The sequence below is a fragment of the Natator depressus genome, chromosome 12 (assembly GCF_965152275.1).
Source record: "Natator depressus isolate rNatDep1 chromosome 12, rNatDep2.hap1, whole genome shotgun sequence".
NCBI lineage: Eukaryota > Metazoa > Chordata > Testudines > Cheloniidae > Natator > Natator depressus.
The window spans coordinates 40243868-40271583 of record NC_134245.1 but is presented as its reverse complement, the minus strand read 5'-3'; the positions used below and the strand labels follow the sequence as shown (position 1 = coordinate 40271583).

Sequence of the window (27716 nt, the reverse complement as noted above, 5' to 3'; positions counted from 1 at the left end):
GGCTAGTGGTGAAATGCTTCCACCCCTGCCGGCCCTGCTCGGTGTGGCGGGAAGGGGCTTAGCACGGAGGTTCAGTGGGTAGAGCGAGCTGGCAGAGCGCCATGCACCCAGCACTGGCGAAGGTGAGCGAGGATTCAGAACAAGCCCTCCTTAAGGATGGGGAGTGGCCAGGGACTGGCTTGCTGCCCCTCCTGCCATTCTTCCAGAGGCACAGAGCCCCCCAGGCTAGCCCAGGCCCCACCACAGCCAGGGCACTGCCTCATTCTAGCCTGGAGCACCCGCTGCTCTTCTGGGCCTGCACTGTGGTGCCCCTCCAGCCGTGCCCAAGCTGCATCCCTTTGCTAGACCTGGCAGGGGCTTCTCGAGCAGGAGCAGACTCATGCTGGTGCAGAGACACAGGATGGTGTTTGTACAAATAACGTTTATTTAAACATGCAAAACAATGCAACCACGAGACACATCTTCCAGGAGCAGAGAGCCGGGCGGAGGTTGGCAGACAATGTGCCCAGCCCTGGGGCAGGAGGCCTGGTGCCAACTGGAGCACGTGACTTTTCAGAGCTACGCTACGATGGAGGAACCAACACCAGGGCCTGGGGCTGCACGTCTCGCGAGCACCTCGAGCTCCCCTGCTCCAAGGATGGGACACCGAGCACGGTAGCTCGCAGCGTGGAAGGGGCCTGATAAAATTGCAGCCTCTGAGAGGCGGAGGGGACGTAGGGCAGGCTGGGGAGGGCAGGCCACCCGCTAGCTGGAAGGACGGACCTGCCCAGCTGGGCACGACTCAACAGAGCAGACAGCTGGCTGGAGAAGGAACTGAAATGTGGGGCTTGGCCTTTGGCTGCTGGGGACCCCACAGCGAGCAGGGTGCTTGGGGCTGGCTTCCCCCTCTGCTGGGGCCACGGCTGCTCTTCACAGAACCACCTGCTGCACCAGCCGTTTCTGTGCCCAGCCCAAATTCCGGCCAGGGTTTGGGAGTGAAGGTGCCAGCCACAGCAGCTGCTCATGCCTCCCCTCTGCCCACGCCTAGCCTGGCCCTTCCTCCGCTGGGCCAGGGAGGAGAGAAAGGGGCTTAGAGAGAAGAGGGTCCTGGGTCCCCAGCAGGGAAAGGAGGCATCAGCTACCCTCGCTAGGCGGCGAGCCAGAGAGCAGAGTGACGCGGTGCAAGACAGCTGCTGCTCAGAGTCAACTCCCAGCTGAGCCCACCCATCCCGGTCGGGGACCGGAGCACGGGGCAGATGTACCAGGAGCCCTGTACAAGGGAGCAGGGGGCGCTTAGAGCGCACACAGCTCAAGAGGGCTTCGCAAAGGCCTCAGATCTTCCCTTCTAGGGTCAGGGTCTTCAGGTCAGCTGGCGAGCTGGCGCACAGCACCGCGTGGGAGACGCTCCCCTTCTCGACCAGGGAGGCCACTGCCTCGCCCACCTCCAGGTGACTCACGTAGCCGGGGCGCAAACGCTCCGGGGTTGCCACCCCCATGTCAATCTTCACCTGCAGGGAAAAGTGGAGGCAGTTACGCCGAGGCCGTCCACCACCGGCTGGCCAGGAGGGGACGCCCTCACCCTGGGGAGGGTGGAGCAGAGTCCCTCACCCGCATTAATACCCACAAACCTGCCCCAGCTGCAAGAGGCCCCGTTACTTGTATCCTGGAGCTGGACCTCACTGAGCCAGGCGCTGGCCAGACACATGGTGGGGCCTGGGCTGCCCAAAGGGGCTGTCAAGCAGCAGCTCCCGTGAGCAGCAGCACTGGACGCTTTTGCTGACCTACACGAGATGCCAGCCAGTAGGGGCTAGCACCAGGTCCGCGGGGGGCCAGGCCTCGCTGGGCTCCACTCCATTCCCCTCCAGGCCCTGGAGAGGGGGCAGGGAGAGCTGTGAGTGCCCCTCCACCCCAGCCACCCCAGCCAGGGGGCACTGACCTCATTCAGCTTGCAGGGCACGTCTGGGTACTCCTCCCGGACCACCCGGCAGAAGGCCAGTGCGCCCGCGGCCCCCAGTGTCAGGAACCCGGTGCCTGGCATGAGGAGACGCTCACCAGCCCCTCCTGAAACAGAGAGAGCCTGTTGCAGCGATAGGGTGGGGGGTGCAAGCAAGGGGCAGCGGCGCCTGAAGCTGCACGCTCCTTGCAGCCCCGACTCACCAGCACCCCACAGCTGCACATATGGCAGCCCCTGCTGGCCCAGTCAGCAGCGAGGGGCACTGGCAGAGCAGGGGAAGGGGCGCAGAGGGTCGGTATCTCCCATTGCCGGGGGCTGGGCCTCCCCTCACCTGTGATGAAGGTGTAGGAGCCGCTGGGATTCTCCTTGACCAGAGGGAAGAATGCTTTCCAGGACGTGAAGGTGCTCAGCAGCAGCGTTTCCAGGACCTGGGAGGGGGGGACACGGGGCAGACACGACGGTTTTCTTTCCTGCAGCCGTGTCCCACCCTCCTGCCCCCATCATCCCTCCGGTGCAGGCTGCTGATATGTGCATCCCGAGACAAGGCCCTGGGCCAACGGGGCCTGGCTGCTGCCCTTTGGAGACAGTCCAGCACTCTGGGTAAGCAAGCCCACTGCCCTGTCCTGGGATGGAGGCTGGGGCCGGGCCTGTTCCCTCCCGCAGGGGCCGAGCCTGTTGTCTCCACGGCACTCCCAGCCGGTACTGGCCTGAGACCTTGCACAGGGTGGCGCTACCGGGCTGCGGCTTCACAAGAGCACAGTGGAGTCTGGATCCCGGCCTAACTCCCTCAGCATCCCCACCAGCCCTCCCTGAAGGCTCGCTGCCGCCTCCTCCCCAGAGCCAGCTGCATTGCCTGCCCACACCCACCCAGTGGAGCTCCTGCAGCGTCTGTGTGTGGGGAGGCCCTCCCTGCCACCAGCTGAAGCCCAGCGACGACACCACGTCTGTGACCTTCCCGACGCTCTTCAGCAGGGCTCCCTTGGTGGCCTCCGCTCCCTCCTCGGACCCTGGAAGGATTTCAGCAGCGAGTGAGCGAGTGCCCCTGGGCTGGGCCCAGCCCTGCAATTGCAAGGGGCAAAGAGAAGGCCCTGCGGGTGGAACCCAGCCCTGACCTCGCCGCAGAGGGCTCCACGCAGGAGGGTCCTGGCTGATGACGTGTCTCTCTCTCTCTCTCTGGATGACGTGCCCTGCCCGCTGGGGAGCAAGTCTGACCAGGAGCCCTGGAGCAGGGGGAAGCCCAGCCTGCCAGCTGGACCTTGCTCGGGCATCACCAGCCTGAGTGGAGCTGGATGCAGCACCGTGCTCGAAGATAGATACCAATACGCAACGGGCCAGCTGGCTTGAACACTCCTCTCGGGCTCTTGTCCTCTCCTCCAGTGGGAGGAAGCCCTGGAATAAGGGGCTCCCTGGGGGGACAGCCTGACACCAAGTGTCTCCCCTGGGCACTGCTGTTATCAGCCCCACAGCTCCTCGGCCAGCGTCCCTGGGCATCCCGCTGGCAGAACTGCAGGCAGGCCTTACCCACGTCCCCGACGAGCGTGTGCAGACGGTCACGGGCTGGCGCCGGCACAAAGCTTCTCAGTTTCTCCAGCCTGGCTCCATCGCGGGAGACAACAGCGACTCGGAAACCTGCGGGCAAGAGGGTGGCGGGGAGACGCGGCCTGAAGCACCCTGCAGCCGGCTGGAAAGGAGCTCGCAACGCGAGCACGGCCCCAGCACGGGCAGAGCCTCTGCCCAGTGCTTCCTGGGCCCGGGGCAGCAGCATCATTCCGTTAGCAGGGCGGGGCCGCGGCTTGTCCCGCTGGGCGCCCTGGGACCAAGCCTGAGGTGGCTGCGCAGCTTGTGCTGGCGAGTGAGGGAGTCTCCGGAAGTGGGGAGAGCACCCTGGGCTAGGGAGGGAGACGCTCCGGGCCTCCGTTCCCCACTCTGCCACTGGCTCCCGGCCCCTTGAATCTCCGTCCCCCAGCTGGGGTGGGGTACTAGCAGTCCTCCAGGAGCGGTACGACAGGAGAGCGGGGGTGTGGGCAAGCTGCTGCATGCTCCAGGCTAGCACACGGAGGCCCTGTGAGCCGGGGTGATGCAAGGACCCTTCGCCTTCCCCTCTTGCCAGGGAGCTGCTCTCCCGGTCTCGTGTGACCCGCCCAGCACCGGGCCCGGGGCGAGCTGTGGCCTTGTGGCTCACAATGCCATGTCACGGGGCCTGTGCTCGGGGCAGATCACTTGGGGCGGAGGTGGAGCTGCCCCAGATCTCCCCTGGGATGGGGCCTCCTTCACCACTGCTTTGTGCAACACGTGCAAACCCGGCTGTGCCAGCGCCACGCTCCTGCCAACCCCCACCGCAGGCTTCTGGTGCTCGGCTGGGCGTGGCGCTGTCAAGAGAAAAACACAGAGTCCTCTCTCTCTCTCCCCCATTTATGCCCCATCACATGGCTCTCCCTTCAAACACAGGCTGGAAGCAGAGCCGTTCATCAGGGCATCGCCCCGTGTCACGGAGTCCCCGGGCCATGCTCTGGAACTGCTTCCCATGAAGCCAGGCAGGACTCTGGGGAAGTCTCCTCTCTAGGAGCAGACTGTCTGCAGGACACACAGCTCACACAGCTTCCCCCTTCCTGGGTCTGACCTCGGAGCATTCAGCATCCTCTGCCCCTCCGTTCGCTTCCCACAGCAAGTCCGCCCAGGCGGGGTCCTGGGGAAGCCAGAGGGTCCTGCCCCTCAACTCCGCAGTCAGACGGGACTCTCAGCCAGCCAGTAAAACAGAGGTTTATTAGACGACAGGAACATGGTCTAAAACAGAGCTTGCAGGTGCAGAGAACAGGACCCCTCAGCTGGCTCCATTTTGGGGGGCAGTGAGCCAGACAACCACGTCTGCCCTTCACTCCATGTCCCAGCCAGCCCCAAACTGAAACTCCCTCCAGCCCCTCCTCCTCTGGGCTTTGTCCCTTTCCCGGGCCAGGAGGTCACCGGATTCCTTTGCTCTCCAACCCTTTAGCTCTCACCTTGCAGGGGGAAAGGCCCAGGCCATCAGTTGCCAGGAAACAGGGTGTCGGCCATTCTCTGTGTCCAGACCCCTGCACACACCTGCCCTCTAGGGCTCTGCAACGATCATACACCCTTATCCCACCCCCTAGATACTTAAGAACTGCCTAGGGGAAACTGAGACACCCCCACACTATTCAGAGGAAACATTAAGAACAGTCCCACTTCGTCACACCCCGATACAGAGCAAACAGCTCTGCCCACGCTGGGCCCCAGCCGCCTCCCACCCATGGGTCTGAGTGGAGCCTTCTACCCATAAAACTAACCCTGGGCTGGAGGGTGCTGGCGTCCCTGAGATATTTGGGGCAAAGGGCACCAGAGCCAGGCTGCCGTGGGGTGAGCACTGGGGACTTGGGACCGTTGGGGTGCAGCAGGGTTTATCTAGGCAGTGGGTCAGGCTGGTACCTCTGAAAGGGAGTGGCTCTGATTTCTGCCCTAATCTGGCATCCCAGGGCCCGTACCCTATGCAACAGCAGAACCAGACGGCTGGGAACCATCCCCTGGCGCCAGGGGGCAGACGAGGTGGACCCTCACAGCTCTGCTGCCTAGAACTCCGCAGCTGGACCACGAACGTGGATGCCAGGCAGGCAAGAGGCAGAGCCAGGCTCCAGCCAGGCAGAGAGGAGGCACAGGAGCGCCGAGGGCAGGCAAGGCACCCAGCATTGTGCCATCGCTGGCAGAATTCGCACAGGCAGCTCTGCCAGGGCACTCGCCCCTCCTGCACGGCCGTGGCTCAGCTGGGAGCTGTGCGTGCCCCGGCCGGCCCATGCCCTTTGCTCGCTCGGGTGGGACAGGCTGAGCAGCCTGTGGGGGCAGCAGGCACGCCCAGCGGGTTTCCCCTGGCTCTCTCAGGGGGAGGTCTCGGTCCCCACCCCGCAGGGTGCTCTCAGCTCAGCTCCAGCCCAGCACCGGCCGCTGCCTGGCCAGGACACAATAGCATTTTGGCCCTGTTGCTGCCCCAGATCAAAGTGCCTGCAACCATCCAGGGGCTGCTCTTAGCAAGCAGGGGCTGGCGTCACCTGCTACCTGTGGGTCAGGTCCCCAGCAGCTGGGGTCTAGTGTGAGTCTTTGCTCACACCGGGGGAGGCTCCCAGCATGGCAGCCAGGGGAAGCCCATGCTGCACCTGCCGGCCTGCATGTGGCTGTGGTTAGAAAACAAATCAACCAACTCCCCATCATCACCCACTCCGCCGGCTGCCCCTACCTCTCTCCAGCAGTGACTTCACTATCCCGGATCCCACCGTGCCAGCCCCCCCAAGCACCACGGCCACTCTGTCCGAGGCAGACATCCCGGCGAGGTAACGACAGAGCCACAGCAGGGCCAGCCACCAACCGGGCTGTGGCTGCTCCCCAGCAAGGAAATAAGTAGGGAAGGTGCATACCCAGCTCCACCCCCAACTCCCACGGCCACACCCACCACCCACTTAGCCCCGCCTCCTGCTTCTGCCCCCACCCCTCCTTTGCCTCCTTTCTCACCCATTGTGTCCCTTCGGACTCAGTGGGCCTGAGACAAATGCCCTGTCGGGCCACCCTGGATGCCAGCGCAGGGCTGAGTGCCTCGGCCAGTCCAGCCACACGCGTCTCAGTGGTGGGGCTCCCACCCCTGCCTCTGGGAGACACCGCCAAACTGCCAGTCTCCTGGGGCCGTTCCTCCCTGCTCTGCTCCGGCCTGTGTGGTCCATGCCAGCCCTCCCCTCGGCCACTGCCCCCTCCTGGCAGTCGTTTAGCTAGCGAGGTCGGCCAGGCCCTCACAGCTCGCTCCCTCTGCCCACCTCGGTGGGTTCCTCGCCAGCGCAGAGGTGCCTAGGGCGAGCGCAGCGCCCTGTCCACAATGCCATCTCCTGCTCTCTGCAGCTCCTCACTGCCTGCTCCCTCCTCTCCCGGCCTGGGCTCTGCATCCAGCTCCCTCTCTGGGAGTGCCCCAGGGAGCTGCCACCTCTGATCTGAGGCTCCTCGTGCATGTCTGACGCCTCCTCTTCTGGGCCGCTCTGCACAGACAGCTCCCCGGCGCGCCCGCGGCTCCCTCCTCACTCTCTGGACAGGGCAGCCTCTGACACGGGGCCACCCCGTCCTCCGGGATGCCCCCATTGCTGCAGAGCAGGGACCAGGGGCTGCCATTGTGCAGGTGCTAACTCGGGGCAGGGTGGGTTCCTCTACACACCAAGACCCACTATCCTGTTGACTCCTTTGCCCTCTGATCTGTTCAAGCCACAGACCCGGCTGCCTCTCGCTCCCGTTCCCACCACCGCTGCTCGTAGCTACCATCTCTGGGAGGCTGCTCCCCGGCATTGCGCTCCTCTGGCTCGCCCCTGGCTCCCCCTTGCCCCTGGCTGTGTGTCATACAGCAGGCTCCCGGCTTCCCCTCTGCTTCCCTCACCTCAACTTCTTCTCGAGCAGGACGAGCAGCCATGAGCCGAGCTCCCTCTCCTCCCCTGCCCAGCCCCATGAGCCTGAACTCTCCATCAGCCCTCCCACCTCCTCGTCACGCCGGCCACACGTGCTGCGGCCTGCGCCCAAGTCCCGTCAGCTCCCCAGCTCCGGGCCGTGCTGCCCACCCCGCGGCCTGGCTACCTCCTCCCACACAGAGCAACACAGCCATGTGCCCACAGGCGGCCGTGGGCTCCCCGCGGGCTTCAGGATCCGGTTCAAAATGGCCCAGCCGACCTCTCTGCTCTCTCTGCTCCTCTGCCGACTCCGTGGAGGGGAGAGCCCTCTTCTCTGTCGCTCTTTGCTCCCTCGTGGGCCCCCCTGCTGCAGGGTACTCTGGGGGGACCGGCTGCGTGACCAGGGCCTGATGCAGGTGGGTGCCCCAGCCAATCCCTTCCCCGCAATACATGAGTTGGGGCGGGGGTGTGTTTGTGTCTGTCTTTCCGTGAGGTTAGCACTGCCAGTCCTGCAGCCGGACAGCCCCCACATCACCCCCTCCACTGTGGGTGTGCTTCCCAGGGCCAGGCTGAGCTAACCTTCCTGTCCCCAGCCCCTCCACGCCCTGCAGCAGAACCAGCCTGCGGCCTGCACTCTCCGTGGGCCGGCCAGCCCGCTGCGGGTGCATTAGCACTGGTCTCAGGCAGTGCCCACTGTGGCAGGCTTGGCCCCGCCCCAGGAGCTCACTATAAAGACAAGGGCGGCTGCAGCCAGCTCCTATGATGCCAATAGGATGCATCCCTTGGGCAGGGCGCCTGCCTGGTGGGCAAAGCCTGGGCATAACCCTGCTCCAGTGGTCACAGCTCCCCTCCCAGGTGCTGTGCTCAGTGGGGCTGGTTCTAGCCCCACGGCACCATCTAGTGTTGGAACCAGGAGTATCCCCCTTAGTGACAGGCGGGCTGTCACCATAGCAGGCTGAGGGGCTCGAGCTGGGACCCTGGCCAAGGCTGGGTGGGGAGGGGGTTTCCCCTGTGTTGGGTGCATTTACCCACTACCTGTGACCACCGCCATTGCATGGAGGGTTTGGGGGCACTGTGGCTTCCAGTCAGCAGAGCTGTGCTGTGGCCATGGGCCGAGGGGGTGGCAGTAGCTAGCGAGGCCTCTGCGGAGGCCAGGAATGGAGGCCAAGGGAAGGCGCTGGTGCCCTGGGGAGATCCTGGTCTGCTGGGCACCACTAGTGTGGCTTGTGGCTTCTTGCCCTCCCACTGGCCCAGCCAAGTTCTGGGGTGGGACGGGGGCAGATGGCTGGGCAAAAGCCTCCAGGCCTGGGGGTGCCCTGGGGTGGGCGGCTCTGCCCAGGGTGCTGTGGTGGGATGGGGGCAGGCAGGCAGGCAGGCGGAAGCCTCTGGCAGGGAGAGGGGTGTGGGAAGAAGCCCCGGGGGCGCTGGGGGTGCCCTGGGGTGGGGGGTCCTGCCGGGGGTGCCGCAGGTGGGATGGGGGCGGGCAGGAGGGTGGAAGCCTCTGGGTGGGACAAGGAAGAAGCCCCAGGGGGGGCTGGGGGTGCCCTGGGGTGGGGGGTCCTGCCGGGGGTGCCGCAAGTGGGACGGGGGCAGGTGGGTGGGTGCCCTGGGGTGCTCTGGGCAGGGGTCCCTGGGTGGGGTCTCTGGCCAGGCCCAGTCCCCCTCTCTGGGCTCCGCAGGCGTCCCACGGGGGAACCAGGCCCCGCTGCAGCTCCCCGCCCGATGCCGAGCTCAGGGGCCCCCGGCGACACAGCCCGCCTGGGCCCGGCACGGAGAGGGTTAACCCCCCAGTGGGCGGGCGTCGGGAAGCCCCGCCTCTCGGCACGTGACCTCCGCGGGCCAGGGGGCGGAACGGGAGGAAACCGGAACTTGTTGCCTGGCGGAGGAGCGGAGAGACCCTGGGCCGGGAGGTGAGTGGAGCCCGGGGGCCTCCGCCTCGCAGCCCCCCCTTCACGCCACAGAGGGGGCGTGGCCTCCGCCTCGCAACCCCCCTCACGCCACGGAGGGGGCGTGGCCTCCGCCTCGCAACCCCCCTCACCCTAGAGAGGGGGCGTGGCCTCCGCCTCGCAGCCCCCCACGCCACAGAGGGGGCGTGGCCTCCGCGTCGCAGCCCCCCTCACCCTAGAGAGGGGGCGTGGCCTCTCAGCCCCTGCCCCTTACCCCAAGGATGGGGGAGGGGTCTGTGTCTCAGCCCCTCCTCCTTTTGCCCCCTACACCAGAGGGAGGGGCTGGGTATGTCTGTGTGTCAAAGGTGTCTTTGGGGGTGACCAGGCCAGTCCTGGAGGGAGAGGGAAAGGGTTGGCCCCGCCCCCCCAGCCCCCTTCCCCAGGCAGGGCACCGGCTGCTGAGAAGTGGGGCAGCGCAGTCCCTCCAGCCCCGGGGAGGGGTGGCTGGCAGTGTCTGAGGGAATCGCTAAGGGGGGAGGGAAGCTGTCCTGACTCTTGGTGGTGGACTTGGAGCGGGGCAGGGCAAAGCTGCCCCTATATGGGTTGCCCAGGACTTTCTGGTGGCCCTGGGTGGGTGCTGCCATTCGTGGGCTCTTCGCCGCTCACCCCTGCCCTCTCTGCGGTCTAGGATGGGCTCCAGCGCCCTGGTGCAGCAGGAGTACAGGAAGTGTCTGGAGAGGGATTTCCGAAGGGGCCACACTGGGGTCTGCACTGACCTGGCCCTGTGGGATTTGCTGTGGCAGCACCTGCTGGAGGATCCGGAGCTGCACTGCACCCTGCGGAACGACGTCTTTGCCACGCTCGCCAGCAGCCTTCAGGGATGGGACGACTTGCCCTTGGCACTCAGGGGGCTGGCCAGGGCCTTTGAGGTCCTTGAGCTGGCAGCTGTCAATCTACACCTCCTCCCTTGGCGCAAGGAGTTCAGCACAATCAAGGTGAGCGTTGGTGTGTGGTCATGGTGCCGCCTGGCTGCACCGGTGTGTCTCTTGGGCATGCTGGATAGAGACAGGGAGCTGCTGAAACAGTGTGGAGGGGCCATTCCGAGCAAATCACTGAAGAGAGAGTGGGTCACTCCAGGGACTTCAGCACAGATTTCCTGGGCTCCAAATTCCCCAGGGGAATAGAATATTCAGGCCCTCCCTTGTGTAGCTGATGATTACACTTGTGCCCAGACAGATCTGGGATTTGTTAAAGAGACCCTCTCAATGGGAGAGGCGCAGTCTAACCCCAGGACCAGGAGCCAGGAACGATCCTTGCTGAAGCAGCATAGGGGTGTGTAGGGCCTTTAGACAAAGGGATTCCACCATGATGGAAACCCTGCCTGTGCCTATATGGCCCCGAGTGGCTAGAATGTGAAGGGGCAGAGGTACTTCGTCTCTGGGCAATGTCACTCTTTGTATGGCCATCGCACAGTCTTGGGTTCAAGGATCTTAGCAACATGATTGGGAAAGCCACAGAAATGGGCCATGGGCTTAGGGCTGCGTAGGACCTGAGACTAGCTGGTTCCTTGATGCAGTGGGTCGTGTCTCCAAAGGAACCCCGATGCAGCAGGGGCAGGTCCTGAGGCACCCGCAGCTGATGTTAGACAGGAAGGTGAACCAAGGTGAGGAGGGGCACCATAGGGAGTTGTGGCACCCTCTGGTGGCTGTGCTGCCTGGAGCGCCCTCCCCACTGGGGCAGTCTGGAGGCTAGTGGTGGCCTGCAGTGACCACGCTTTGGGCTATTGGGCGGGGGCTGCGAATTCAAGGTGCGCTCAGGCTGCCATGGGCTTGGTGGTGCTGATTGCTAACAGGGTGACTAATTGCTCATTGTGTCAGCGTTTGTGGGGCGGAGGGAGGAGTGGCGAGGTCACCTGGTTAGACTGGTTGGGGGTCGACTAGCTGTGTGCTCAGCAAATAATGCAGTGCTTCTGTTACAGATGTTCTCGGGGGTGTACGTGCACTCCCTACAGGCGGCGCTGTCAGACAGTGACATCGCAAAGAGCTTCCACAGGATGGGATATGTGAAGAGAGATGACCATCACCTCGTGGTGTCCCGCCCACCCCCGGGAGCTGAGCTTCTCCAAGCTGCCTGCGGCTTCTTTGCAGCAAGGGTGGAGTGTGAGATCCTGGGGGAGATCCTACGGCAGCTCGGGCCATGCCCAGTGTCTGCTGAAGACCTGCTACAGGTGCGGAGGGGCGCCAGGGACCTGCATGACTGTGTGGAGAAGCTGAAGAGACTTGTTAGATGGCCAAAAGGCAGAGAGCCCAGAGCCAAGGCGGCTCCTGGCAGTGCTGAAAGCATTGATCTCTATGGGGATGAGCTGAAAAGCCCAGAGGCTGCAAATCTATACAGTGCCCCCTTGGGAGCCAGGTTGCAATCATCCCCATGGGGTTTGTCCTCCCAGGAGCTACATAGGCCTCCCATCTGGGAACAGAACTCCAACCTGTGGAGTGAGGCTGTTGGAGTACCTTGTCCTGAGGATCTCGGGGGAAATGAGGGAAGGATCTGGGACAACGGGGGGGCTAGCAAGTCCGGCCAGGAGCAGCCTTATAGAAATGGGCCCGACTCAGAGGCTGCTGCCTTCTCTTTTATCTCCTTAAGACGGGAGCTTAGCAGGATCAGTGACTCAGTCTCTCCTGAGAATGTGGAGAGCACAAATCCTGCTCTGAGCTCCCCTTCTGACACTGCAGTGCTCGAGCCACACGGGGCAGCAAGCTGCCTAATGCCCCGCTCTGCTGGCAAGGTTATGCCCTTGGAGTGTAGAGCTTCCAGCATCTGGCCAAAGGCTGCAGAGAGCCCATGGGAGCTGCCGCCTGCTGCCCCATGGCTAGAGAGCAGCGAAAGGGAGGTGCTGGAGTCACCGTGCTACCAGCTGCATTCATGCCTGATCCGAGGTGCTCTCCCTTCCTACTGCTGTGCCACATGCTGCCTGCTCCATGCCAGCGGCTGCGATGCCATGCAGACCTGCAGGAGTAGCCACTGCATGGAGGAGCTGCAGAGCGAGAAGCAGAAGCTCCTGTGGTTAAAGAGGACCGAGGTGGACATGCTGCTGAACGAAGGCTCTGGGGCTCGGCCCTAGCTACAGGACGAGCTGCCTCCCCAGGGCCTGCAAATGCTGTGGGATATGCCAACCAAATCCTACCTCTGGCGGAAGCATCAGGACTTGCCTGATGCCACCTGGTTCTGTTCTAGGGGAAACCTCGGGTGGCAGAGCTGCTTTCCCTCCCCCACCCCGATAGAGCAGTGCTCCGTAGAGACTTGCCCCAGATCCTCCCCTGCTGTAGCTGCCTACACTAACCCTGCCCTACGTTCAACACTACTACTCTTCCCTCCCAACTCCTATGAGCCAATTCCAGGGATTGGCCTCTGCTGTGTCTCTGGCATGATCTCCTGGCCCTGCTTAGTCACTGCTCTAGCTTCCCTCTGCCAGAGGAGCTGGGGCCTCTTAGCTCACAGGCTTCTCAGGACAGCCTGAAATATCGGACCTAGGTAAGGACAAGGAGAAACAAGAGACTTGCTCTTTTTCAAGCAATTCCTGGGAGTTGGTGGAAGGACGCTGCTCCGTCCAGGTGCTCTGTGGCATGGCCCATGTGGACAGCTCTGCCCCAGGAGAGAAGATGGCTTTGGGGAAGATCTTGTGCTGTTTCCCAACTCATGCTGGTCCTACCCATTGCTTCTCAGGCTGACTGGCCTTAAGGTTCTGGATGGGACAAAAGGTGCCCAGAGGAAGAAGTGTGTGGGTTTAGGCTGGGCCCTGGCCCCTTCTGGCACTGGGGGTTTGAGCTAGAGCAGCTTTTGCCCCAGACTGATGGGTCAGAAGGAAATGACAAACACTTTTAGCTGTGTGCATCTGCCCTTTATTGGGTGATGTGTCTCCCTCATCCTGCCTGGCTCAGCTGCTCAGGGTGAGTTTAAAGCCTTCAGGGAGTTAGCAAGCTAGGCTCTTGCACTGCAGTATCCCCTAGCACCAAATACCTTTCCTCATGAGCGCTGTGGCACTTTGGGCTCTCCAGAGTCAATGGTTGCTGGAGCTTGGAGGAAGGGTTACACCGTTAGTCCCACGGGATGCCGTGCATTAGGAGTTCCTTTGTGCTATGGCTGATGCTCCAGCTCCTTGGTCAGAGCTGTAGGAATTCAGTTACCATCTCCCCAGGGCTCAGCTCTGATGTCTCGGGACTACTCCTCCGCCTAGGTCACTGCTTGCACCTTTCCTGGGAAGCTGGTGAGTGCTTTGGGGCAGAGCAAAGCTTCTCCCTCCCGTGTTAAGGGTTAAGTGGAATGGGCACTGGCTCCTGGAAATGACAGCCAATCCCCTCCCCATATGCATGTATGCACAACCCAGCTGGAAACACAAAGGCAGCAGGATGCTGGACCCAGGAAAGCCAAAAAGAAAGGGAGCTGCCTCTTGCTGTGGCCTGGGGGCAGGCAAGGCCCCCTCTTGCTATGCTATTTAGAGTAGCACTGCTCACGCTCCCAGCTCAGACTCAGAAAGGGGAAGCTGAGAACACTGGGGATGTCCCCCGTTTCAGTGTGAGGTGGCTGGAATCAGTGCCAGGAGCCAGGCACTAAAGAGAACCGCCCCGAAAACCCACCCCAGGTCAGATCCAGTGCTGGGTGCTGTACCTTCCAGGGCACACCTGCCTTTCGGCTGGCCCACTGTCAGTCTGCACTGGCCAAGTACCCCAGCCCCTCTGGCTGGGTAAGGCCCCCTTCCCAACTCAGCGCTGACTGGTAAATCTCACCTCATTTCTGCTCTCCTCAGAACAAAGAAAGAACATTCTCTATCACCTCCACAGTTACGTAATAAAGTGTTTTTCTTACTAGCCTGGTATTCTGGCTCCTGGGTAGGGTGTGGGAGCAGGAGCAGCGTGAGTTCATCCCATGCCCCCACAAATTCCACCTGCCCTTTACCAGCGGCTCTTGCTTCAGCCTTTCATGTCCTTAACTCACTGCGGTCAGTGGCTCATTAACAGAGGGTGATCTTGTTCAGAAGCTCTAGGTGATGACGGGTAGAGGGGAAGCTGTGGCTACCCAAGCTGCTGAGAGTGCAGTGTGTCACAGGAGAATGAGTCAGAAGCCTTGAGCTCTCAGCACAAGACAAACAGGGCTGGCTCAGGCCCCTGCTGGGGTGGAATTCCAAGGTAGGCACAGCTACTGGAGGAAGTGATGTCGCTGCTGCAGTACACTGGCTGAGGGGAGCGCACCAAGCCATGCCCCTCACCTGCAGCTGGGCTGGGAATGCTTCTCACTGCAGCCCCGGGGTGCTCGGTGGGGAGGGGGGAGAGTTCTGAGCTAGGTCACTACATTGTGTTTCTAGGACTGCGCTCCCCGCCCTGGGCAGTGTTAGGTGACGGGAGAGCTGTGACGCCCCGAGGGCTCTGGCTGGGAGATGCCACGCAAAGGGTAGCCATTCTTGCCTTGCGCTGGCTCGGCTGCCTGAGGTAAAGAAGCTAGCTGGCCAGGAGAGCAGCTCTGCAGGACTATCCATTACAGCTGACACTAGAAAGATATTTTATTGCGCGCAGGATCACATGAACCCCAATGAGGAATAAAGAACGAAGGGACTTTTCTATCAACAGTGAGCTGGCCAAGGCCTGCAGCTTGTCACAAACCCAGCAGCCATTCAGGGTTGGCCAGCACGTCTTGCCCCTGGCTGCCTACCTAGGGGTCAAGGCAAACACTGCAGGGCTGGAGGTTCCTTTCAGCCCATAGGAATGTGTTTACACATTGCCCTTTCCTTGGAGCTTCTGCCTGGTAGAAGGATCCAACCCGAGGGGCTGGTGATGGGCCAGCCGCCATGAAGGATGCGACTGGCACTGGGTGGAGAGGGATGCAGGATAGATACGAAGTTTGCCCTGACTGCTCTCTTTGTGCAAAGGTGATAGAACAATCCACGACCCTTAAGCGTATCTCCAGCAGCTGCATTTGAGTGGAAGTTTGGGGTACCGTCTTCCTAGCCAGCACTGAACCCCCCAGCAGGAGGCACCCTGAGAATATCGACAGGTCAAGAGGAGCTTGTACTGCGTCTGCCTTGGGTCCTATAGCAGCTGGTTACAAATCCTCCTTCGGCTCCCAGAGCCTTCCCATCGTCTGCTTTGGATGGTCCCTTTATCCGCATCTTTATCCAAACCTTACCCAGAAGAACACAAGTTGAGGATTTATCCACATGGGAGTAGCTAATCACACAGACTGGCTGAGGCTGTTACCATTGTGGAGCCCACCAGCTTCTTGGGAGTGGGGTGGGAATTTTGGGTCCTCTGAAGCATGGCCTGAGCCCTGTGGGGCATGGGAGAACCACAAGTTGCCTTGGAGGCAGCAGGGCATAAAAACTCACTTACTCCTGGGACTGAAGAGGCCCATAGGAGGCCCATAGGAGGGAGCAGGCGCCCTCTTGGGCAAGAGCAGCACGTTGACAGGGAGGTCTGTTTCCCCACTCACAGCTGGGGCTGTGCCTCTCCCAGGTGGGCCAGTACACTAAGGCTCCTCTCCTGACAAGTAACTGGGAAAACTGGCTCCCAGTCTGCACTCCCAACACGAGCTAGGCTCCCGTCTTTTGCAAGCAGTTGAACCTGAGACTCCTGGGGCAGAAAGTGAAGTGGGGCAGCCCATTAGTGCTTTGGCCTCCAGGCACCTGTGGTTCTGTTCAGTCCCCATCACAACCCCCTGCCAGCTGTGAACGTCTCAACTCAGGAGAGGCCCAAGGGCTGGAATAGCAGGGAGTGCTCTTGGTGAGGAGCATCAGCAGGGCAGGGTGGGAGGCTGCAGGTCAGGGCTGAGGCACTGGCGGAGCTGGGGCAGGGGCTTCTGCCCTGCACTCTCCTAAGCACTCAGTTCATCCCGAATTGAGAGGCTTATGCCTCCCCTGTTGGGTTGCAGTAGGGCTGGGTCACTGCTGGTCCGATTCCAGGGGAGAGAGAAGACAGTTCTTACCCGACAGAACGTGCAGCCTCAGGGCTTGCCGCGCTTGCCCTGGCTCTCCGCCCCGGCGCTGACGGGAGCAGCTCGCTTGTTGCGGTGGTGGGGGAAGGTGGGCATGAGCTCCGGTTCACAGGCTGGGGAGAAGGGGAGAGGAAGTGAGTTTCAGGGAGGGCTCAGAGTCCCGCAGGCCCCAACAGCACAGTGGAGTCACTTACGCAAGGGCTTTTCTTTGAAGTAGGAACTCTCCAGACAGTCTCCCGCTGTCGCCCTGGGGAGGCAAATGCAGGTTACAGGAAAAGTCCATCGTCCCCTGCAAACACTCCCGCTGCTTCTTCAGGAAACCTCTGTATAAAAGTGAGACCTTCCTTGCGCCCGAGCAGCTCAGCAAGGCTGTGACCATGCTGCTGCGTTCACTTCCTGTCCAGAGGGACAATGCGCAGTACATCCCACGCTGGGTTCCTTCTGCCTAATCCCGCAGGCCCTGCCTGCCAACAGAATCTGGCCGGGGCAGTACAACCCTGTCCTAAAACGGTCAGACACCCCCCAGTCTTAGGGCAAAGGGGGCAGCAACGCCTGGGGGCATGGGGATCAGCCCTGGGAGCAAGGCAGCACTGCAGGAACTGGCACCGCTCCTTAGGCCCAGCTGGTTTGCCTTGATCTGCTCTATCCTCAGGGGAGGAGCTGATTACAATGTAAATGAGCCCCCAGCTCGGGATTGCCCAGTGCTTCCTGGGAGCTGACAGCTCCCCCACACACTGCAGCTGTTTACACTGGAGGGGAACAGCCCTGCCTGGCAGGAGCCACCCACCACCCACCGAGAAGCCTGGGCCCCACATCACACTGGCAGTTCCATGGCCTGCACTGGGCTGCAGATGGCTCTTTACCTCTTCTTGGGGTCATACATGAAGAGGAAGTTGAGCAGACGAAGCCCAGCCTCCGACAGCCATGGGAACTTGTGCTTGAGGTTGTTGTAGGGCTGCTTCCGCAGGGTGTACTGGCTCACTAGGGACAGCTTGGAAAAGCCCTGAGGGGACAGGGAGACACATGTAAGGGTCAGGAAAGAGTGTGGCAGGGTGGGCGATGCAAAGCGAGCACTTACTGGCCAGATGTTTTCATTGGGTGTCCCCAGCAGCTGCACTATCAGGTCAATCTGGTGAATCTCCGAGCTGCCTGGGAGTAATGGCTTGTGGGCCAACAATTCCGCGAGGATACATCCCACTGCCCTGGGGAGAGAACAGGCCTCCTGGGTTAGTAGGAATCAGGCACATGAATCTCTTGGATCAGACTCCTCCTCCTTTGCCCCCAGCAGCAGATCCCTCCTGTTGCTATCGACCCATCTTGGCTTTGGTTCAGTAGGAGATCTTTATACAGATGTGCACATTGCTTCCTGAAGTACCAAGTTGTTGCCCTGACCCCAGTCCGTCCCTGGCTGTCCCCCAGGTAGTTCTGCAAATTCATAACTGCAAATTCCTGGCAAAAGCGTTACTCTCCAATACGAGATCCCCTTACCACATATCTACGCCCGTGGTCTGGGTCGTCGTTCCCAGCAGCAGCTCTGGGGCCCGGTACCTGTGCAACGGAACGAATGCAGGAATTACCAATCGGTGGAGCTCCCAAAACTTGTCCCAGATTGACTGCATGGCTGACCCACAGCCTCCGAGGGGGTCCATGATAGGGTGACTGACTCAGCAATAAGCAGAGCCTACTCACCAGAGAGTGACGACTTTAGGGGTCATTGGTTTTAGTGGCACACCGTGAGCACGAGCCAGCCCAAAATCCGCTGCAAGAAAGGACAGATTCAAGGTCAAAAAGCAGGCCAGCTACTGCCCTTGCCTCTGCATTGCAAAATGAGAAAGCTGGAAGCACCTCTGGAGCTGCGTTAGCAAACGTGACAGGGGAGCTTACCTATCTTCACGCAGCCTTTATCGGTCATGAGCAGATTAGACACCTTCAGATCCCTGCATCAGAAAGAAGCCAGTTACTGATGGTTGTGTTAGGGCAATGCTTCACCTAGGGCCATTCCATGCTGCCCAAAGTACCTGCTGCTCTAAGAGGGCCTCCCTCTGTTCCACTGAGAGCCAAGAAAACAGCCCAAGTGGCACAGCTGGCTCCCAATGCCCAGTCCATTACCTAGTGGCCCTCCCATACAAGCCCTTTACCCACAGTGCCTTTCACTCTGCCCCTTACCTATGGATGATGAAGTTCTCATGAAGATACTGAAGGCCCTTGAGTACTTGTAAGATGATACACTTCACCTGTGAGCGGTGGGAGACAGGATTAGCAAGACAGCATCACATTAGTACTTAACATGTATCTGCACTGGTTCCTACCCTGCCCCCATCACTCTAGTATCTCAGTGCCTTCCAGTCGTGCATTAAGCAACCTGACTAACAGCTGCTGACAGCTTATGCCCTGGTTCATTTTATGCAGAAGCTCAAGGTCAGTGCAAAGCCGTGCACCCTAGTTTGGAGCCCAAGACCCAAAACATTGTAACAAAGGGGTGTTCTAACTGCAGTGATGCTTACAGGATTTAATGCAGGCAGCAGGCAATGCCCCATATCACAGAGGGCCAAGGGGGTTAGATTATTTTACCCTATGCCAAACAGGGGAAAGAGGTCGCCAAGTTATGATGAAATCAGATCATGTGACCTGATGACTGACAGCCAATTTACAGACTGGCATCTGACTTCCAGTGCTCACCACCAGCTCCACCAACACTATTGATGCAGACTGCCTCAATGCTCTGGGCTGGAATCTGCATCCTTGGCTGCAAGTTGAGCAGTATATGCCGGTAGCCTGCTTGAACTGGCGAGAGCCACAGCTCCCTCTTACAGGTAGGAGTGGTAATGCACCCGCACAATCCACCTGTACCTGAGCCTCAGAAAAGGGCGTCTGCATGTTCTCAAGAAGGCTGGCGAGATCCTGTTCACAGTAACCCATCACCAGGAAAATACTGCAGGAGACACATACCACAGTCAGTCACCTCACTGCAGTTCTACTGTGCTGACCACCCCCACCTCAATGCGCACACTCCATCACCACCAGGGGTCATCCAACTACCATTCCTGCCAAGAGCAGGGACAGTACTGTGACACATGGCATATAGGGGTGGGAGAGACAGGACCTACCACCTCCTCCTGAAGGGACAGCAGGTGCAGGGCCAGTACTGTGGGACTGTTACCTCTCCAGATGGTTCCCCACAACAACCTCCTTCAACTCCACAATATTGGGGTGCCGAAGCTTCAGAAGCAGGGTGATCTCCCGCAGGCTGCTGATGGGGATTCCTGCAGAGTGGTTGTTGAGTCACACATTAGAACTCCCCCTCCAGTCCCCTGGCCTAACTCGAGGCTCTGATGTAGTTGTGCAGGGCTAACCACATTTCTGAATAAGTGTTTTAAGAGAGCCCTCGCCACCCCTAAAACTCCAGCTTTACCCCAGAGCTTCCTAGGAACAGCAACTCCCCTTCTCCTCTCCCCTTACCATCTTTCTCCTTGTCCATCCGCACCTTCTTTAGTGCCACAATCTCATCCGTCTGGGTATCTCGAGCACGGTCTGAAACAGTAACACACACCATGTGGTCAGTACCTGGAAGCCAAGTCTCACAGCAAAGCCAATGCCTGATCCACCACTGACACCAGTCACCAAGTGAACCGTTAACCATCACCTCTCAACACTGGGGGGTAAACAGTGAAAGCCCCTTCCCCCCCCAAAAACTGATGTGCTCATCACTGGGGAACAGACCAAATCCTGGAAGATGGGCTCCAGCCTGTGCTGGGGCTGCCCTTATGCCGAGGGACCTGTGCCACTGAGTATTTTCCACTGTCTTGGGTCATGAGGAATTGCTGTCAGCACCCCCTACTGCAGGAAGCAAACCAGCTCCCGCTGCTGAAGCCTGCAGCACACACAACACTTACACACGATGCCATAGGTCCCTTCCCCAATTCGATTCAGCTTCTCAAACTCCTTCACACTCCGGCACCTTCCCAGCTGAAAACAGAGAGCCATATCACAGACCAGCCAGCCCCCTTGCCAGAGCTGTCTTGGGGACAGTGTTCAATGATTAGGGCTTATGATTTTCATTGTGAAGTTAGTTTTAAATGGAGCCCTCCAGAAGCTGGAATATGTCATTGCTGCTAGACTGATACACAGCTGTATACCACCAGCATGAAACCAAGACAGATGTGAGTTATGTTGCTTAATGAGCAGCTGGAAAGCGCTCAGCTACTAGGGTGATGAGCATGGTCTAACAACTATAGCAGCAGTTCTCAAACTGTGGGTCAGCACCTCCTTAAATGGGTCGCCAGGGCTGACGTTAGACTTGCTGGGGCCCAGGGCCGAAGCCTAAGCCCTGGGCGGCAGGGCTCAGGCTTGGGCTTCAGCCCAGGGCTCAGGTTACAGGCCCTCCCACCTGGGGCTGAAGTCTGTGGGATTTGACTTTGGCCCCCCTCTGGCCTGGGTGGGCTCAGGCTTTGGTCACCCCCTCCTAGGGCAGTGTAGTAATTTTTCTTGTCAGAAGGGGGGCGTGGTGCAATGGAGTTTGAGAACCCCTGCACTATAGGGTAGAACAGCTATATGACAGCATTTCAGCCTTTGGACAGCAAATGTAAGAGCTTCAGAAAGGCTCAGGGCATCATGCTATAAGCAAAGAGTTAGTGTAATGCTTATGGGATTATTACTGTTTGGACACTATTCTAGCTAACGCTTCACAAAGCAACCTGCCGTTGATTTGCTTTGTGAAATGGGGTGAGAGCAATGGTGCCCCTCGCCAGCTATCACTGGGCTGTGCCCAACATCTGGCCAGATATTCCCAACTCCGTGTTTGCAAACACGTCTGTCATTTCCACGCCCCGTTACCGCCACTGCGCGTGCAAACGTGGGAACTGAATTTGTGAGCCGACGTCCGCCTGTTGATCGGCACCATCACCGCCGCGCTTTCCACAGCCTGGGGGTCTGCAGACGCAAAGCGCGCTCCAGCAGCCTGGGCGTGGGGGGGGGGAGGGCAGGTCCACCTGTCTGCACATCCAGGGCCTGGCCTTGGCTTTCCCATGGCCGGACCCCAGCAGGGCTCGCTGGACCCCGCCCTGGGCTCTGGATTGGAGGCATCCCCCCCACTCTTCCCCCACGCACCCCTCCCTCCCTCCTTCCCTGCACCCCCACTCACCCCGCCCCACCTTTCCCCCCCAGTCACCCCACCCCTCCCTCCTTCCCCCAGTCATCCCTCCCTCCTTCCCCGCAACCCCAGTCACCCCATCCCCCTTCCCTGCACCCCCACTCACCCCACCCCACCTTTCCCCAGTCACCCCTCCCTCCTTCCCTGCACCCCCACTCACCCCGCCCCACCTTTCCCCCCCAGTCACCCCACCCCTCCCTCCTTCCCCGCAACCCCAGTCACCCCGCCCCACCTTTCCCCCCCAGTCACCCCTCCCTCCTTCCCTGCACCCCCACTCACCCCACCCTTCCCTCCTTCCCCCACTCACCCCTCCCTCCCTCCCTCCCTGCACCCCCGCTCACCCCACCCCTCCCTCCTTCCCCACAACCCCAGTCACCCCGCCCCACCTTTCTCCCCCAGTCACCCCATCCCCCTTCCCTGCACCCCCACTCACCCCACCCCTCCTTCCCTGCACCCTCGCTCACCCCACCCCTCCCTCCTTCCCCCCCGGCTCCATAGGGGGCGCTGCCTTAACCCTTTCCCGCTCGGACTCGGCACCCCGCTCACCCTGTCCCCAGGGGGCACCGGGAAGAAGCCCCCACCGCGCAGGCGCTTCAGCCGCAGCACTTCTGGCTCCTGCCCGGAGCAAGCGGCCTCCGCCATGATCCCCCCACCCGGGGGGTGGAGTCTCGCGCTTCACCACGGCGCATGTGCACAACCCGTTGCCTCCTCCTCCTCGCGCAGGCGCGGTACGTAACTTAGCCCACTCTGCCCTCAGCGTCTCTAGCGACGGTTGCTATGCAGGGCCTGCTGGCTACGGGCCGACCGGGCGCTGCTTGGGGGGAGCAGCAGCGGGGAGGGGGCTGTGGGCGGGGAGCGCCCCCGTGAGCGGGGGGGCTGTGGGCGGGGAGCGCCCCCGTGAGCGGGGGGGGAGGGGATTGGGGAAGGGGAGCGCCCCCGTGAGCGGGGGGGGGGCTGTGGGCGGGGAGCGCCCCCGTGAGCGGGGGGAGAAGGGGGCGGGGAGCGCCCCCGTGAGCGGGGGGGGGAGGGGGCTGTGGGCGGGGAGCGCCCCCGTGAGCGGGGGGGGAGGGGGCTGTGGGCGGGGAGCGCCCCCGTGAGCGGGGGGGGAGGGGGCTGTGGGCGGGGAGCGCCCCCGTGAGCGGGGGGGGAGGGGGCTGTGGGCGGGGAGCGCCCCCGTGAGCGGGGGGGGGAGGGGGCTGGGGAAGGGGAGCGCCCCCGTGAGCGGGGGGGGAGGGGGCTGGGGAAGGGGAGCGCCCCCGTGAGCGGGGGGGGGGGCTGTGGGCGGGGAGCGCCCCCGTGAGCGGGGGGGGGAGGGGGCTGGGGAAGGGGAGCGCCCCCGTGAGCGGGGGGGGGGAGGGGGCTGGGGAAGGGGAGCGCCCCCGTGAGCGGGGGGGGGGGAGGGGGCTGGGGAAGGGGAGCGCCCCCGTGAGCGGGGGGGGGGCTGTGGGCGGGGAGCGCCCCCGTGAGCGGGGGGGGGAGGGGGCGGGGAGCGCCCCCGTGAGCGGGGGGGGGGAGGGGGCTGTGGGCGGGGAGCGCCCCCGTGAGCGGGGGGGGGGAGGGGGCTGGGGAAGGGGAGCGCCCCCGTGAGCGGGGGGGGAGGGGGCTGGGGAAGGGGAGCGCCCCCGTGAGCGGGGGGGGGGCTGTGGGCGGGGAGCGCCCCCGTGAGCGGGGGGGGGAGGGGGCTGGGGAAGGGGAGCGCCCCCGTGAGCGGGGGGGGGGAGGGGGCTGGGGAAGGGGAGCGCCCCCGTGAGCGGGGGGGGAGGGGGCTGGGGAAGGGGAGCGCCCCCGTGAGCGGCGGGGAGGGGGCTGGGGAAGGGGAGCGCCCCCGTGAGCGGGGGGGAGGGAGCTGGGGAAGGGGAGCGCCCCGGCAGGCCAGGTGAGCGGCGTGGAGGGGCCCCAGGGAGCGAGTTGCCACCTGCCCAGGTTTTCCCAGGATTGCCCCTTGTTTGAAGCCGCTGTCTTGGATGACGTGGTTCTTATGTGCTGGTTTTTACACCTCAGAGGTGGCACCCCCAGTGTCCCGAGAGGGCCCACGTTGCTGTGTTGTCCATGGAGAGGGCGGGATCCAGGAGGGGATGTTCCATCCTGATCTCTCGGGTTTCAGTTCCCTCTGGGTGTGCTGCAGTCGTTGGGGGCTTGGGCCAGGAAGAAGCGTAGCTTGCTGGAGCTGCCCTCTCACAAGGGGCAGACCTCCGCACTGAACATGATGGACAGTTGTGAGCTGCTTCATGTCATGCTGTTTGGGATGGCGCTCAGAGGGCATGGTGATGAGCATGGTAGAAATACCTAGAGAGGATCTGGCCTCAGGCAACGGGCAGAAGACCAGCGGACTGTGTAAGGATCTGGCCACAACTCATTTTTTTTGAAGCAGAGAAAACAATGATGCTCTTGCTCTTTTCAAAAATTCCAGATTTGGAGGGTTCAGGTTGCTTGGGAGCTCTGAGTAATAGAGAGGGAAAGGAGATGGCCAGCTTGCCTAGCAGTGCATGTACCACAGACAACTCCCACCTCAGCAATAACACACAATTAACCAGATGCTACTTTGTGGCTTTTTTCATTTCGTTCAGTAAGAATTTGTTGTAAGGCAATGCAGATAATATACAGTGCAGTGAAACCTCCTCTACCTGCTAATCATGACGTATTACAGCTGACAATGTTTGAAAGCTGTCTATTGGAGAGAGGAATAGGGTAGACATTTTAACACCATTGGCATTTCATTGGAGGGATTGGAAATCTGATAGGATTGTCTCTCTGTTAGGGACAGTTGGCAGGTAAGAAATCTCCGAGGCCTGGTAAAAGTTGCGATCAGCATCATGTTCACCTGCGTTATTTAATGAGGACATCTGTGTGTCATGAGGCAGAAGTTGGACCAGTAATGTCAGAAGCAATTTAGATATTTGGAAAATGAAAACACTTTCGACAGCCATGGTGGAATGGACAAAGACTAAAAGCTAAGATCAAAGGCCCAGATTCACAAAGGTGTTTCAGCTCTTAACTTCCAATGAGTTCAATGATTTTAAAAGCAGAGCATGTCAAATTTAAATCTGTCTGAAGTTGGGAGACGTGAGCTCCATTCCTGGCTCTGCTGTGGAATTCCTGAGTAACCTGCTTCAGTTTCCACAGTTGTAAAATGGGGATAATGATACCAACCTACCTCCCAAGAGTACTATATGTCTTAAATTAATTTATATTTGTAAAGCACATTGATATCCTTGAATGGAAGTTGCTATAGTAGTGCAAAGTACACTCATTATTAAATTCCTGACCATACTCACCAGCAGCACTGAATTAATATTAATACATTTTTAAAACTGAGTAGGATAGCCTTGCAAAATTCTAGCCTAGGGGGGAGCGGAAAGGTCCTCAGGTGAGGGAGATTATTTTTTTAACAGGTAAGTAAAATGTCCTTAGTTTTGTCATTATCATCCTCTTGATACAGATGAGCGAATAGATTTTGTGATGACCAGAGATGCAGAGATTCTGAACACTAGGTTAGATGTTGATAGATGTTTGGCTGCGTGTATGTGTTCCCTCTGTGTGCAGCCCCAGCCCTGCGCAGATAGCTGGCATGGGAGACCTCTAGCAAACTGCCCAACGACCACAAGATCCATTAAGGAACGAAGGCACCAAGCTAGGTTTGTTGTCGACAGAGCATGGTATTAGTATCCTGCAGACTCTACCAAACCACTAACGCATGTATGCCCGTTACAATGGACCAGCTCAGTGAACGGTGGACCTCTCCGTTCCTTCTTAGGCTAGACAAAGATACTCCCTCTGAGATACATCTTTATACCCCAAACCAAACAAGTTAGTACTGCCCCTCTGACATAGTAGTTACCGCCCTCTGATGTGATTAGTTATCACCCATCACCTTGTACATGTTGGTTGGCTCAAAACTTCTCTATTATGTATGTCATCCTGACTTTATCTTTTAGGAGGGGTCAGTGTGTTCCTGTTATCCTTGGGGGATGTTTTTGTACCATCCTTGGTATCGGGATGTTCTGGTACCACTTGATTCAGGATTATGTTTGTGTGAGTACTCTGTGACTAGCACATTTTAGGAATGGGTATTTCTGCAATATCAGCCCTGTTCTTTCCAGATTCTGTGAGCAGGTCCTGCCTCATACCAAGCCTCTGATACAAGGGCTTATGTCTCAGCCTCTCTTACTACATAGGGTATCCTGATGGGAAAGGGAGAGTTTATAAAACAATATTTGTTGGAAAATCAGCTTTCAGTACCAAGCAGCACTTCTTGGTAAATATTTGCTTAAACCTAAAATTGATCCATAATGAGGGGTTTAGGTATGTGCCTTAAAACACACATTTCACCTGCTTTTTACAAATAAATATTTTATAACTGAGGAGTCTAATAAAAATCTCACGCTCTGTGGTTCTGGCGCCAAGTTAGCAGATTACAGCTTTTACATAAAAGGTGAACTGAAAGGCTTTTTACCTGCCAAAACCTGAGCTTAAGGTTCTTCTGTGTTTTCGTGGCTACAGCTGATAGCATCACTAATATCCAAAGAGTAGGGAGTATTTTCATTTTAGGTGCTTAAAATGTCATCAGTTATTGCTGGGGTAGCTCAGAGCCCTAAGCTTGGATCTTGGAATCTAAATGAAGGAAGAAATGATTTTCTGATGGTCTGTTTGTCATATAACAATTGGGTCTGAAATCTTTAGGCTCCCTGGAATGACAAGGTTCAGACCCCAGCAGCAGGATCATCTCAGCCCTTCTCCTTCTGAGGTCTGGTAGATTAAAAGAGTTCAGTGCAGGATCCTCAAAACCAAGGTCCCATCCCAGTGCAGGAGCCTCCCAAACCAAGGAGACATTAAAGACTGCTTGAGCCACTTCACATAAAGATGGGGCCTGGCCCAAAATTCCCCTCCCTCAGTGTTCTGCTGCCCTCCACTCCCAAGGTGGCCGCATTTCCAGGGTGCTGCACATACACACTGTGTGATCGTTTGGGGTGAAGATCGTTTGCCATGGTGATTTATCTGTCATGTGTCTGCCCACACACGTATTCTGTTACTGGCTTGCACACTTAAGCCATTGATTACATATATTTATTTTGAAGCAAGCTTTTCAGTTCACCTTTAAATGTAGCTATTTCCTGCCCTTCTCCAGATGTCATATAGAGCTGAGGAAAGTGAGACCATGGAAGAGCTTGTTGTGTCAGATTCCTGTTTAATGGTTGTGGGGTCCAGGGTTGTATACTGGCCCTATTTGGTGGCATTCATCACATCCTGGTGTCTTTGTATTGTTGCTATGAGCAATAGCTACTCTCCAGAGCCAGAGCTCATGCTGCTTCTTTTCTGACTTCGTAAGCCGCTATGGTGCTGGGTTTTGTGTGCACATTGTATGAACCGCTGTCAGCTATATCCCTGATGGTTTTTGACTCAGGGAGATCGCCCACTGAAGTACTCGACATTTCATCATCCAAGGGACCAGTGACAACAATTTTGGGGATAACCCTTTTCTTCATCAGTTTATCCAATGTCTCTACAGGAAAGGGATAGAGAAAGAAAACCAAGCCTTGTATAAAGGACTGAATTCTCTCTTGCTTGCTGCATTTTTACATTGGAGTATAAACACGGGGGAAACCCATATGCCCACTTGTGAGGAGACGTAATTGTACTTTATAGGGGCACGCATCTAGCAATCAGGTAAATAATTTATCCAGACAAATATCCAGGCTTCAGCAGATCTTCATCCAATATAGACAGAGAGGCATATGGGTCTGGGAGATGGCATCTCCTCTAATGGGCTTTTACTGAACTAAGAGTTCAGAAAACCTTGTACTAATGACGAGAGGACACAGGGAGAGTCAGGTACAGGTACGCAGGAAACACTTCCAGAGGTGGTGGCACAGGTGGGTTCAGGCAAAGTGAGCACAGGTGCCATTCTAACCTGGGGTCCCCTTTCCCCTCTCCTTCCACCCAAGCATCACAAGTCTGACCTGTGGCACCCATGAATAGTCTGGGCCTCTGAGGAGCACAGGTCACCAGTACAAACTGCATGGCCCTTTTAAGAGGACTGAGGGTGGGACCTACCAGACAGGTTTCTTTCCGATTCAGTCCAGGATTTGAACCCATCTCTAGGAATAATGGATTATGCTGTATAATCCAGGGCAGCGGACTAGGAGACAGGACAGCTTTGCCACTGACCTGATGTATGAGTTTGGGCAAGGCCCTGCCCCTCGCTGTGTCTGTAAAAGGGGAGTAGTAATACCCTCCCCTGTAAAGTGAAGTGAGATCTGTGAGTGAAAAGTATTGTGAGGGCTCCGTATTCTTGTTCTATAATCCACTGAGCCAGTATCAGCCTCTTCTGATAAGACTAGAAACTATAT

The 27716-nt window shown here is 59.2% G+C and overlaps 3 protein-coding genes across 4 annotated transcripts; 1 reads left to right on the top strand and 2 right to left on the bottom strand.

Moving 5' to 3' along the window:
- Positions 1-469: 469 nt before the first annotated feature.
- Positions 470-6304, bottom strand: LOC141996698 (farnesol dehydrogenase-like). Its single transcript, XM_074968955.1, has 6 exons — positions 6174-6304; positions 3455-3562; positions 2801-2940; positions 2265-2361; positions 1916-2040; positions 470-1487 (listed from the first exon to the last, which is right to left on the bottom strand). Exons 1-6 carry the CDS (start codon positions 6256-6258, stop codon positions 1311-1313), a joined length of 732 nt encoding a protein of 243 aa, XP_074825056.1. The 5' UTR covers positions 6259-6304; the 3' UTR covers positions 470-1310.
- Positions 6305-9192: 2888 nt separating this feature from the next.
- Positions 9193-14071, top strand: SPATA2L (spermatogenesis associated 2 like). The gene is made up of 3 exons (XM_074968950.1): positions 9193-9263; positions 9928-10234; positions 11218-14071. Exons 2-3 carry the CDS (start codon positions 9929-9931, stop codon positions 12358-12360), a joined length of 1449 nt encoding a protein of 482 aa, XP_074825051.1. The 5' UTR covers positions 9193-9263; position 9928; the 3' UTR covers positions 12361-14071.
- CDK10 (cyclin dependent kinase 10) lies at positions 13125-22125 on the bottom strand. 2 transcript variants are annotated; one of them, XM_074968953.1, is made up of 14 exons: positions 21916-22125; positions 20114-20186; positions 19680-19751; positions 19381-19483; positions 19071-19152; positions 18387-18454; positions 18105-18157; positions 17910-17979; positions 17709-17768; positions 17299-17422; positions 17084-17223; positions 16415-16467; positions 16212-16333; positions 13125-15411 (listed from the first exon to the last, which is right to left on the bottom strand). In XM_074968953.1, the coding sequence occupies exons 1-13, from the start codon at positions 22009-22011 to the stop codon at positions 16230-16232; spliced, it is 1098 nt and encodes a 365-aa protein (XP_074825054.1). In that variant the 5' UTR covers positions 22012-22125; the 3' UTR covers positions 13125-15411; positions 16212-16229. The 2 variants fall into 2 exon arrangements, with proteins under 2 accessions (XP_074825054.1, XP_074825055.1); XM_074968954.1 differs by lacking the exon at positions 20114-20186 and having other exon boundaries at positions 21916-22067.
- Between the last annotated feature and the right edge of the window lie 5591 nt (positions 22126-27716).